Source organism: Rhopalosiphum maidis, chromosome 3 (genome assembly GCF_003676215.2).
Source record: "Rhopalosiphum maidis isolate BTI-1 chromosome 3, ASM367621v3, whole genome shotgun sequence".
NCBI classification, from domain to species: domain Eukaryota; kingdom Metazoa; phylum Arthropoda; class Insecta; order Hemiptera; family Aphididae; genus Rhopalosiphum; species Rhopalosiphum maidis.
In genome coordinates, this window is record NC_040879.1 from 36,648,375 (window position 1) to 36,661,893 (window position 13,519).

At 24.2% G+C, this 13,519-nt stretch overlaps 1 protein-coding gene across 2 annotated transcripts; it reads left to right on the forward strand.

The window, feature by feature from the left end:
• The first annotated feature begins 6,520 nt into the window (after positions 1–6,520).
• Positions 6,521–12,659, forward strand: LOC113556251 (arginyl-tRNA--protein transferase 1). 2 transcript variants are annotated; one of them, XM_026961086.1, is made up of 10 exons: positions 6,521–7,217; positions 7,315–7,441; positions 7,671–7,813; positions 8,063–8,179; positions 9,670–9,747; positions 9,818–9,996; positions 10,996–11,145; positions 11,494–11,675; positions 11,745–11,994; positions 12,055–12,659. In XM_026961086.1, the coding sequence occupies exons 1-10, from the start codon at positions 7,118–7,120 to the stop codon at positions 12,205–12,207; spliced, it is 1,479 nt and encodes a 492-aa protein (XP_026816887.1). In that variant the 5' UTR covers positions 6,521–7,117; the 3' UTR covers positions 12,208–12,659. The 2 variants fall into 2 exon arrangements, with proteins under 2 accessions (XP_026816887.1, XP_026816886.1); XM_026961085.1 differs by lacking the exon at positions 10,996–11,145 and adding an exon at positions 11,190–11,345 and having other exon boundaries at positions 6,525–7,217.
• Positions 12,660–13,519: the final 860 nt, after the last annotated feature.

A 13,519-nucleotide genomic window follows, 5' to 3' on the forward strand; every position in this document is an offset into this window, starting at 1 on the left:
GTTTTACTTTCTAGATACATAAAAATCAATTATAATATGCTTTAACTTCTTTAAATAAAATAGTGTTTAAAAATAATCATGTTCTGTAATCACTCGGTTAAATAATTCATGAAATAATATTGTTGGGTTATTTTTGTAATCCTTATTATAATGCAAAAATGTTTTAAACGTCAATATAATATTATATAACAGGAGAAACTTTGAAATAAATGTATTTTATTGATTTTATTATGCAATAATTTTAGAAAAAAATTTTATCGTATAAATGTTATTATGTTAAATGTATTGAATTTTTTTTTTTATTTCAAAACATTTTAAGATTTCTACTGTTGGAATATCTGAGGGGCAAAATGATGCATTTGCTCTTTCCCGCAAAAATGTCAAGGGGACAAGTACCACTACCACATTTTCTTTCCACAATTACGTCACTAGTTCCTAAAAATAGAAAATTAAGTTGCCTGCTATTAATAATAGGTAATATAAAAATATTATAAAATATCCTTAGAAATAGAGGCTGACCACTGTCTCTGAAAAAATTGTTTTTCATAGGAAGGGGTCCACTAATTTGTTATTTAATTCAAATATTTGATGGATACCATAGTCATTACTAATATTTTGACTTCAGAGAATATTTCAGAATATTTTAGTTTATGGTAGGTACATATTATAGAATATTTTAGCATATTTCCGTAACATTGGATTATATTAAAGGATATTCAGCATATATAAGACAATAATCACGGACCGCCGTACTAACTTTACTTAAAAAATATATTATTGTACATCCCTTTAAAAATATTGTATAATATTTTTTTTTTATGTTAATGTATTGCATAATGTAACATAAGATATAATTATATAAAAAATGATAAACTATAAATTCATAATCATCATAATCAATAATTATATTGCATTTTTTTTTTTTTTTACTTATTAGTTAGTATTATCAATATTTTCAGAATATTTTGAGAATACTAAGAATATTTTTGGGAATATTTCATCAATCTTAGCTGCATATAAACATCATATTTCAAGCATTTTAACAGAATATAAATCCGGACTCTAGTCATTACAGTAGTCAGTGATATACTCAATGATAAGGCTTGTTCGAAACATATATCTATTATATAGCAAAACAACTTCCTCGTTTTAAAAATAAAAAATATCTTTCAAATTTATAATTAATCTTTTTATGTGGGTTGCTTAAACTATTTTTTATAGTATGATTTAGTTATATATATAATTTCCAAAAATTCCAATAACATAATTTTTACTATTTGTCAAATATTATTCTCGGTAATAGTCAATAGATACCTTGAAAATAATTATGTCACTGTTCATTATTTAATAATTCTTTGTTAAGGACTTCCCAGACAATGTATGCGGGTTTTGTACATTTTTGAAATGCAAATCAGTCAAGGTTAAGCAAAGCTAATCAAATTTATAACAAACAGAATAGAGGAGACAATAGAATAATTATATTTTTAAATTAGTAATCAAATGTTTATTATTGTACATTTATGATATAACTATATAAGTAAATTATTAGATTTTTTTGATGACTGATTTTAGCTACGTATATTATAATTATTTATTTTATAATTTAAAAAAAGTATTAAATATACAATATTTTTGATACAAACGTATTGTTTTTAAAGTGATTTCAAAATTAAGCAATTTCAATTTCGGATTTTAGTTACATATTTACAATCTATTAGGATTGACTATAATATAGTCTGCAAATATATCTATATACTTAAAATTATAGCGTTTTATAAGTATCAGACCTAATTATGATAGTTAACTGACTTTCCAATTAATTAATATGTGTACCTACCGTAGTTCATACTTCTTGTATAAGTCATAATTTATATAATATGTTACATAGACAGATTAAACTTATATTATACTAGTACGGTATCTCACTTTATTACTTTCCCTATTTTTATAGTAATTATTAATTATAGTATTTAATATTTTAATAAAAATGTTATTAAATAAAACATAATTGTAGGTATAAGTAAATGTAAATATTTACTGCAGGTATCTTGAAAGGACCTTAGCTTATTTTATCGTCATACAATAATCGTTCTAAAATATGAGTATAGAATAGGCCACATTTTGTCTTATTTTTATATTTTTATACGTTCAAAAAATTTTACCTTTATAAGATATCAATATTATAGTAAATATTAGAACATTAAATGTAATTTATATTATTTATGTACCTATTAAAAATATTCAACTGTACGACACTGCGATACAAAGAAGCATATTATTACCAATTTTAAATATGTTGATAATTGATAAGTACCTACAATAATAATAATGCATGCCAATTAAATGTATTACCATTCAGACACATAGCATATACGTCGGTATATAATTTAGCTGAAAATATATTAGTTATTAAGCAATGAATATTGAATGATATTGTTTCTTTACCAATAATTTATTTCAACTCTATAATATCTAGCTTATAAATATATAAACTAATATAGATAGGTTCTTATATTTATAATAATTTTTTATAGTTATTAGGTAGGTACTAATTAGTAACTATATCAGATATAAGACAGCTATACTGTCAAATTGATCGAAAAACAGAAACGTTAATAGTACACACACTTTGACAAAAGTATTAAAGTATTTTAAGTATTTAACTTTAATAAAATAATTTTTTTATAACATAAATATCTTATGAACATTTGAACAATTTTGATTCTTAAATATGAAAAAGGTTTTTTTGTTCAGTGCGACAGTGAAATGGGTAAAATGTGAAAATGGAAAATAAACTTCAATAGTTGTGTTGTAAGTAATATAAATTCGAGAAGTCTATTTATTATAAAATAATTAAAAACGAGAATTGAATATCATTATTATGACCACTAGCCATTTAGTGTTGTTGTATTAGGCCATTAATTGTCTATGTAGTATTAAAAAAATAAATAAATTGAATGTCAGAATTCAGGACGACAGTTTATTAAAAATTAAATCTATATATAGGTTACCTTTTAATTATTACCTGTCAGGTATTATTTCTATTATCTATGTGGTTTAATGCAATATCCGATCAAATTGATAATATGAATTAGTTATTACAGTTATTATTTTATGTGTAAAAAATGTAAATGCGTGACCCACATACAAGATACAAATAAAATGTGCCACCTGTCGTTCTATCTAGCATTAAGTAGCATATGTATATCGTACATTAAATAATATTTTAAACATCGTAAATCGCAATGGCTATATTATAATAATATGTAAGCATTTAATATTTTTGTATAGGTATGTATAAATTATGAGATATTGAAATGTTCAACTTACAATATTGTTTAAAACGCCATGGCAATCCAGACTTTCGTGCGAGTCATAAGTCAATGTGTACAAGTCCATTACAAATCTCGAGTCTTTTTTATAGTGCCTTTGATCATACCGAAAATTGGTTGGATTCATAGACCATGGATTTACTAGCATACTTGTAGCCATTTTCAATAAAGATTTGATTAAAAAAAAAACTATTTAAATGTATAAAAAAATGTATACTTAATACTTATAAATCTATGTAAATATAAACAATTCGAAGTAAACAAAACGCTGTGGAAAGTCTTGACGTTACGATTATTTGTATCACACTAATATGTGTTTAGAATGAACCACTAGCAGTACATTAACTGCGGTAAAGTGAAAGTGCGAATAATAATAAAAAAAATAACCAGAACTAATCGAAATGTCCTTCTAGGATACCATTGCGACTAGTCGCATTCTCAATTCTTGATCAACGACAAACATTTAATTAACGGAGAAGGAGTAAATAGATTACCCATAATAAATAATAATATATCATTTTTGGTCACAAACTCACAAATAATAAATATATATACTTTCTGAAATTATGAGTGCATACACTGAATACTGATTACAATAAAATACAAATATTTATAAAATTGTATAGGTTTGTAACAGCGTAACAAGTAAAACAGTCGCTCTACTACATATAGTTCCAATAGGTACCTAAGTAGCGTATACCGTGTATCTATGATTAGTGTTTTAATGGCTACCTTTTTATAATTAGTACCTATATAACTAATAGGTATAAGTATGTTCACTATAAATTTTTAATGATACCTAGGTATTATACATTTATTAATAAATAATAATATACCTATATTATTTGCATATTTTCACAATTTTGACGAATTTATTAACATCTTAAAATTTAAATATTTATAATCAAAAAATCTTGATTATATACTTAAGTATTTTCGATAATATTTTTAATAACTGTAAGAATAACGTATGAGGATCTTTGTATTAAATGTTCAAGTCTTAAATGTTTTTAATTCTTTTTTATCACAAAACAATTTACATTTGACAAATTTCGTTCAAATTTTAATTTTAATCGTTTATAAAAAATATTAAGTATATATTATATAATTTTTCATACATTTTTTCGGTTCTAGTATCAATTATATTGAAAAATCATCTAATAAGATTTCAAGTCTTAGTTATAAAAATTAAGCACTTCATACATTTTTAATTATAAAATAATTACCAAATTTTCGTGATTAAAACTAATTTTATTAAAATTGTAATTTCAAATAAATATAAAAAAATCTTGAGAATTTTTAAATCGTTTATTGAGAGAATTTTTGCAAGTATATAGGTAATATATTTAAACAACTATGTTTATATATTTCTTAGACATTTTAGTTCTAGTAGGTACCTACTTATGACTTATTAGAATTATTGTTTAAAATGTTCAAACCTTAGCTATATAGAAATCGAAGATTTTACCATTTTTCCACAAAATACTTTTAGGAATAGTTATACATTTTCGTGATTTTAACGAATTTTATAAAAATGTTAACTTAAAATGCATAACATTTTTTAAAAATTTGAATTTAATATTAATATTTGTTTATAGAAAAAAGAAAAAGTTATTTGAGATGTGTTAAATTTTTAAAAATTTTGGCTTAGTAAATATTTTTTTATTGATAATTATAGAAAAAAAAAATCAAAAATTTATCATGGCCATAAATATTTTAAAAAGATCTAAAATATTTTGAAAATTATATTATGTAGCGTGTATAATATAAACATTTGTTGAAAATTCTAAGTATCTAATAAAAATCGTTCGAGGATACTAGTTCGTAGTTATTGTAGATTGAATAAACCAAGTCTAAAAATTTGAACTTCAAATGCTCACAAATCTTTTAACTTTGTAATACTAATGCTTAGTATGAATTTGTAACTACAATACTTTGTAGTAAATTGCTAATTTTTGTGATTTTATCGAAATTCGTTAAAATTCTGACTTCAAAAACTCATAAGATTTTTTTTTTGTATAGATTTACGCTCAATTTTTTTATAAATTTATATTATTAAAAATGTATGATGAATCTTGTGTTATATTTTTATAATTTTTTAGCAATGAAAATATTTTTATTGATAGTTAAAAAAAAACTAGGCAAAAAATCGAAAAAGTTTTTATATTTTTCACTTTAAGACCGATTTTGAAAAATTTTACATATTTTAATTCTTACAACTGACAACATATTAATAATGATCTTTTTTTTGTTTCATTGTTGATCTCTAACTAGTACCTAAACACTTTTAGTATGCTAGTGTCGTACCGTCGTGATGACACGTTACGTTTCACTGTTAGGCAAAGTCTATAGATTATAAGCTACCTTTATTTGCAATCGTTGTGGATTCGTAGATAATAATCAATTCAGATAATTGATAAAACTAAATTCGAACTTTTGATCATTAATGTACCCACCTAGTTACAGTGTTACACGAAAAATGAGTTGTGTCGTATTCATTTGAATTTATATTCGAATGCATACTTAAAATATCATATTCATATCATATATACAAAAATAATTTATACATTTTATTTTTATATCTTAAAAAAGTATATATAAATATTTCAAAACTCAACTCTTTAGGTCTCGAGATTCGTGACCCACAGTTTGGAAACCTCTGATCTCAGGCCCGGATTAATACAATCGTAGGCCCTAGGCAAAGACGTAGCTGGAGGAGGGTCCAAGGGTCCCTCAAGATTTTTTTAAAAATAGAAATATTTTATAGTGATGAATAAAGTTAATTAACTCTAAACTTTCAGTATTTAGTATTTATATTAAAAAAAAATGTTGGATCCTCCCTCTAAATTTTTTTTCAGTTGCAGCCTTGGGGCCCTAAGCACAGTGCTTTTAATACCTATGCGCTTATACAGCACTGCCTTGTCCAGTATTTAAATGGATATAAAACCTTCTGTTTAGGAGATGAAGCGTTGAATTTCGATGTCAATCCTTTAAAAACAAAAAAAATCAAATCTAAACTTTTATATGATAATAATTTTAATAAATCTTTAAAAACAATTAATTTTACTCAGTCTACAAATATATAGAAAATTAAATTGTTAAAACCATAAAAAAAAACTTATTCTACTGCCAATTTGAATATGTCTTTATCCCTCGTATTTATAAGTATTAAACATGATAATTGTAACAAAAAAAATAGTAATCACACATTTTATTTTTGTAGGCCCCAAAAATGTTCGTAGGCCCTAGGCACAATGCCTATAGTGCTTATGCGCCAATACGGCCCTGTCTGATCTAAGAAGACCTTCTCTGACTTTTAGTCTATATTATTATTCATTATGACTAGATTTTATATTATCTACAGCCGGTGATTACATTATTTATATTGTGAAATGGAATTCTATTATCATTCATTATCAACACTGAAGTAGATTATAGATACAGACGCACAGCTTGTAGACATTACAGATTTTCTAAATTTATAAATAATAACAAATAATTATGTTAATCGCGATCACTGGGCACAGCATTATTGTGCATACTGCATAGACTAGCGTACCTACTGTCACCGTGTTAATTTTATTACGTGTTACTGTACTGCTGTCTGAAGATAACAATCTGTCGTGTATTGACTACATATTAGCGTTTGTAATTTAACTCTGTAGATATACTTTGCACAGCTAACCAAGTGTAGTTTTTGGTTACACAGTGTTTAATTTTTGAACTCAAATCTAGTGCGTTTAGACTTTTTAAATACAATTTAGTTTCCAAGTCGGTTGTTCATCATGCAACACAATAATGCAAAAAGCATAATATTTTATAATGGGTTGACTGAAAAATCCTCTTGTGGTTACTGTAAGAAAGACAATTCTAGCTATAGCAATGGTAAGTTTAGACTATAGTACATTGTACATACCTATTTGGTAGCTATATGACCTTAAATATACATTTTTTTTACTTATATAATATGATTGATTGATAGGCATGTGGGCTTCTAGTCTTACAGTAGAAGCATACCAAGATATGATTGATCGTGGGTGGCGACGTGCTGGCAAGTATTGTTATAAATCAATCATGGATAAGACTTGTTGTCCACTTTACACTATCAGGTATAATCTATGATGTTTGATTATATGTAGTTATTTTAATTATTTTTTTTTCTAGACCAGGAGTGGATTTTGGTTTTAATTTTTATCATATTAATAGTATGACAAAAAAAGTTAAAACTTTAAGATATCTATCTTAATCTATCTTGAAACTTATTTTAATAAAATAAAATTTTATTTTTCAGTCTAATGACTAACTTATGACTAATTATCTAGTTATTTTATAAAACAGATGTGATGCTTTAAATTTTGAGATATCAAAGTCACAGAAAAAAATCATAAAAAGAGTGACTGCATTTTTAAAAAATGGAGAATATGAAAAAAATCCAATAAATACTGAACAAGCTGAAAGAGAACCCCTCATGAAATATGAAGGTAATTTATTTGTTTTCCTTTCTTTTTTGGTTTAGATATAGACATTATTGTATTGAGTTTATGTTCGATACTTTTTCATATTCATTCATAATTATCTTAACTTTATAATATTAATTTATTAGTAAATTAGTTTTACATTATTAATATTTTATTAATTCTTTATTAAAGCCTTATAATATGTTATATAATTATTGACAAGCCTTTATTAAACAAGGTTATATACATAAATAATTTATCGTTTTCTTATAGACATACAAAATCATGATGATAAAATGAAAATTACTAATAGTGATTATTTATTTGATGAAGAACAAAGTACTTCTGATATTGGTTCAAGTGATAGTACTTTAGTTATTACAAATAAAGGTAATATAAATTAAAAAACTTATTAAACTTACCAACTATATTCAATGATATATTTATGTATAGCTATCTCCTAATACTTGGTTCAACAAAAAAAAAATATGTCATTTACCATTCTACCAATAATGAATATGGCCTACTATAATAATAAATATAAATACTATATGGTCTACCTAAATTTTATATAAATGTATATAAAAAGCTTTCACAGTTTACAATTAAAGCTGTTATGGATTACCCACAAAATATATTTTCATATCTTTTAAGAATAAATAAAAAATATTACCACTTTCATTTAATTCTCACCACCTATACCTGGTTAATTAATTTTGTAATAAGTCTTAATTCATATGACACATTTTCTAAACTGTAAAGAAATATCTTAGAACTAAATCAAATCAAATCATAAATAAAAATTGTTAAATAATTAGTACACATTATTCCATAATTAATTTTGAATTGTATGATGTGATGTTAGTTAACCATTTTCTTGTGAATAAAAAATCTTTTATCCGTTGAACCATTTTCCAAAATATAACAATTCAAATACCCACTGTCTACCAATTCTTATATCAATATTGTTATTGGTATCTTATTCATCTCCCCATTTGGATATAAATGCAGCTTTTAATCCAGTAAGTTAAAATTGTCTTTTATTATTTTTCTGTATACCACAGAATTCGTTAATTTGAACAATCTTACTAAAACTCCCCAAATATTGTCTTTTGTTAAATAGATATTCAATGATGTTTCTACAAAGATTCATCCAGTCACAAACAGTATTTCTAGATCTGCTCGTAAATTTTACAATCAAATAAATCTATTTTCGGTAACTCAAGACATAATCTCTATGATTTTGCTGAGACTCGGCCCATTACATTTTTAGTCATTTGAATTTGCATAAGATGCATTTTTTTTACATGCTGATTGGGTAGTTTGGCAGTCTTTTTTACACTTGAAAACTTCTAGTACTTTTCATTGATAATTTTTTTACATTTGTTTTTTTACCACCACTTTTTTGGCTAAAATCTTGTAAGTATTTAACTGTGTATTTATTGGTAAAAGATATGCTATACAATTATTTTAAAAGCATTTTAAAAAGTTATTTATAATCTACTATACTATACAGTTCAATATACTACAAATTACACTAAATCATCTAAACATTCTAAACTGTTGTTATGCCAGCAGTATACTCACTTTGCCTCCACTCATTTATAATCGGAAATGTAGATTACCTTTATTAATGATAGATACTAGGTAATATAAAGATAAAATGTATACATTGGTTTAAAATTATCAATAATACTATAATATAATGATGTCATGATGTGTTATATCTACAGTAGAATATAATAGATTAGTATACCACATATTATACACAAATTTATAGTTAAGTAGTAAATAAAACTGCGATAGACTACATATTGGGAAATAATTTTATGTATTATATGCATAATAATAATAATTTTTTAATATTTTTTAATTCACAGAAGATAGTAAAATGGTTGTACCTCTTAATTTAAATTTCAACGTTGAAACTCAGAAAGAAACTAAAAAAGTTAAACCAGGTAAAGTTTTTTCTTTATTTTACACCTAAAATAACGTTTATAATATTAATATATTATCTAAATATTAAAGGTAAAGGAGCTGATCCAAATTTGCCGAGTTCAAAAAAAAAAAAGTTTTTACGCATTCAAAAAAAACTAGCCAAGGATCCAAATTTTGTACCTAAAATCTCACCTCCTCAACAAAAATGTTTAGAAGAATTTATTGCTGAAAATGATTCAGTATATACTGATGGGGATAAAAAATTAAGAGTAAGTAGTCATATTAATAGTAATAAATTAATTTACAGATATTTCATAGTATTATTATAAATTCATACCAATGTTAATTCAATTTATATTTTTTCAATTTTAATGAGTATGACTTTAATTTTTTTTAGATGCCTTATTGTTGTCATATTTTTAACTAATTGATTTTAGCTAAATTAATTTTCTCACTAGCGTTAAGGTTATTGGTCTATCAGTATTTAACAATAAAACTATTAACACACTACAAAATATGTGAAATTTCTGAATTTTATAGTACTTGAAAATTTATTTTTATTTTTTAGTTTAATAAATACATATATTACCTACTTTTAATACACAGAGTGTAACTGGACTATTTAACAAATATGGTAATATTTGTAATGGAAATTTGTTAAACAGTCTTGTTACAGCTTATATACATTAATTTTGCTTAAATTTTATCATTTTTGATATAAGCTTAGTAAAATAGTAAACGAAAATTTAAATTTTTCATCTCAGATGTGACTATCTAAATTTTTTTTAAATACTTAACACTGTTTTGTTGTCTCTGTATGGATTTAGTTTTTATAAATTTTGTAATTGTTACTTAAAGTAATAATAATATAAATTTTAAATCTACCAAATATCCTGCTATAATTTATTAATAATTTAAATTTAAATTTTAAATTCTGGAATTGTATCCAATAAATAGTTATACTATATATTTTATAAATAAAATCAATATTAAATACATAAATCACATCATTACAATAAATTATAGAATAGTGTATTAAAAAGACTTAAAAGCTAATATGTATACCTACATATCCACACTTTTACTAATTAAATTCAGTTTATAAAATCTAATTTACATGTCAAAGAAGAGTGTAGTAAGAAAAAAAATCTTAATACTATAATGATTAAAGTAGTCTTATTTATAGATATAATAATAAATTAATACATGTTCCGTTTTTATCTCATATAAATTAAGATTAGCAATTAAATAAAAAAAATCAATTTTAGATAAAATTATTAACAATGAGGTCTTCAAGCAATTCTTTTGAAGATGAGTTTGCAGTATACCAATTATATCAAACTGTTATACATGGTGATAAAATTGAACGGTGTTCAAGAGAACAATTTATTCGATTTCTTGTCGATTCACCTCTGAAAGTAAGCTTTTATTTCTTAACCTTTTAAAATTTTTTGTATGTAAGGTGTCCTTGGTCAAGACCGGCACAGAAGCATTTTCTCAAACTTTCACTGCTGGAGCTACCCTATTTGCCAAATATCAAATAACTGTGCACAACGAAACACCAGATGACTGTAATATGGAGCAATACTTATCATTTCTTGTTGATTCACCTTTGAAGGTATCATTAATTTCCTAGGACTTAAATACCATGCCATGTGTTATGCTCAATTATTTTTAATTTTGTCGGTCTGATCGATCCACCAATTTGATAAAAGCTTCCACACTCATCATTATAGTCAAATAAATATTAACAATTTTCTTTCTAGGCAGAAAAATCAAATCATCCCGATCATCCTGGGTATGGTTCATTTCATCAACAGTACTGGCTTGGTGATAAACTAATAGCTGTTGGAGTAATAGATATCTTACCAAAGTGTGTATCATCTGTCTATTTATTTTACGACCCAGACTATCATCATATGGTGTTAGGAACTTACAGCTCTTTAAGGTAAATTAAATATTGCTTATAATAAAATATTACTTAAATTTAAATTTATTAACGCTAAGAATGTTTTAGGGAGATATGTTTAGTGAGACAATTGCACAACATGTCACCTGATTTGAAGTATTACTATATGGGCTATTACATACATTCATGTCCAAAAATGCGCTATAAGGCAAAGATTCGTCCATCTTACCTATTATGCCCACTTAAATACACATGGCATGCAATTGAAAAATGCATTCCGAAACTTGATGATAAAATGTTTTCAATATTCAACGAGTCTGATGATACTCAAGAAGATGATATTTTCACAATAGATAATGTAAATAATTAATGAAACTAATTTATATACAATGTTATGTGATAACGTTATGATTTATAGATTCTAGTTCTATATCGTGGTTCATTGATGCCTTATTCAGCGTACAAAATAATTGGTCGTAAGAAACATCAAGATGAACAAGTTATTAAAGAATATAAAATGTTAGTTGGACCTAAATTGGCACGACAATTAATTTACTGCATTATGGATTAATTATCAATAGTCAACTATATATAATACATCGATCTGAAATTTTTAACAACTTTAAATATTGTTTGTTTAAAAATGTATATTATATTTAATTTTTATTGCCTTTATTTTAAAACTAACACACACATATATATATATATATATTTATTTATAATTGTCAATCATATAAATGAGTATAATTATTTGAAACCATAAGTTTCTTTATAATTTTATATCTTATTTGCTAATCTTGTAAGCGTGTCTTGAGCTTTTAAAGAGTTTCTGAAAATAATAATTAAAAATATGTATGAAATTTAAGCAAACTCTTGGTTCAACTAGAGGATACTAAGTATAGAACACTTATTATTAGAAGCTCTTATATTGTAACTTGAAGTTAGCAAAAATAATTACTTATCATGTATATTATATTACACGTATTATTTGTATCAAGATAATATTACCTACACAGAAATGTATTAAATACTATAATAATAATTTTAAAAATTAAATTAAAATTACAACATAATATGTTGTCTAATCTTTAAATAATGTTTATTAGTTATTTCAATCACCCTCAGTAATATTCCAATTTAATGTTGTAATTATTTTGCTTAATTTGTATTAATTGTTCTAGCCAGTATTTGGGTATATATAATTACCAGTTTATTGTTTTTAATATTTTCCAATCAATACATTTTTCTGATTGTTAATTATAAATTTTTGGAACTATATATTATTGAAAAATGATCACCACAAAAATTAAAATTGTATTTTTTTTAAAATAATAAATAATATAAAATAGGTAGATTAGGTACAGTCCGTTATGGGCTAATAATTTAAAATGAGTTCTGGCTTTTCTATACACAGTAGTGCATCTGTGAAATAAATCTTTAGTGTTGGCATTAACAAGAACTAATACAATAGACAATGATTTTGAAAAAAACTATGTTTTTAAGTGTAATAAACCTTTATTTGACACAATTAATACATTATAATTTGATAACATTTTCATCAATTAAATGTATTCAAATTCTTTTTAGTCATTTATTTTTTTGAATTTAAGTATTGGTTTTAATTAGAGTGCTTCTATCAAGCCACTCTAGTTTTAATATAATAGATAAAAATCAGGAATAGATAAAGTGTTATAACAAGTTTGCAGATTCTACAACCCTACAGCTTGTATTTATGTTATTATAAATTGTAATTGATAATTTATTATTTTTAACTACTTCCTAATACCTATTATGTGAATTATTTAAATGTAGTAGTTAAAAATAATTATAAAGATTTAGAATAAGGAAAAATATGATAAAAAAAATGTGTAGATAATTTACGA

Coding starts and splice junctions, on each gene's coding strand:
- LOC113556251 (XM_026961085.1), top strand. CDS start 7,118: ATGCAACACAATAATGCAAAAAGCATAATATTTTATAATGGGTTGACT. Junction 9,997..11,189: donor ATGGGGATAAAAAATTAAGA/GTAAGTAGTCAT, acceptor TTTGTATGTAAG/GTGTCCTTGGTCAAGACCGG. Junction 11,346..11,493: donor TTGTTGATTCACCTTTGAAG/GTATCATTAATT, acceptor TTTTCTTTCTAG/GCAGAAAAATCAAATCATCC.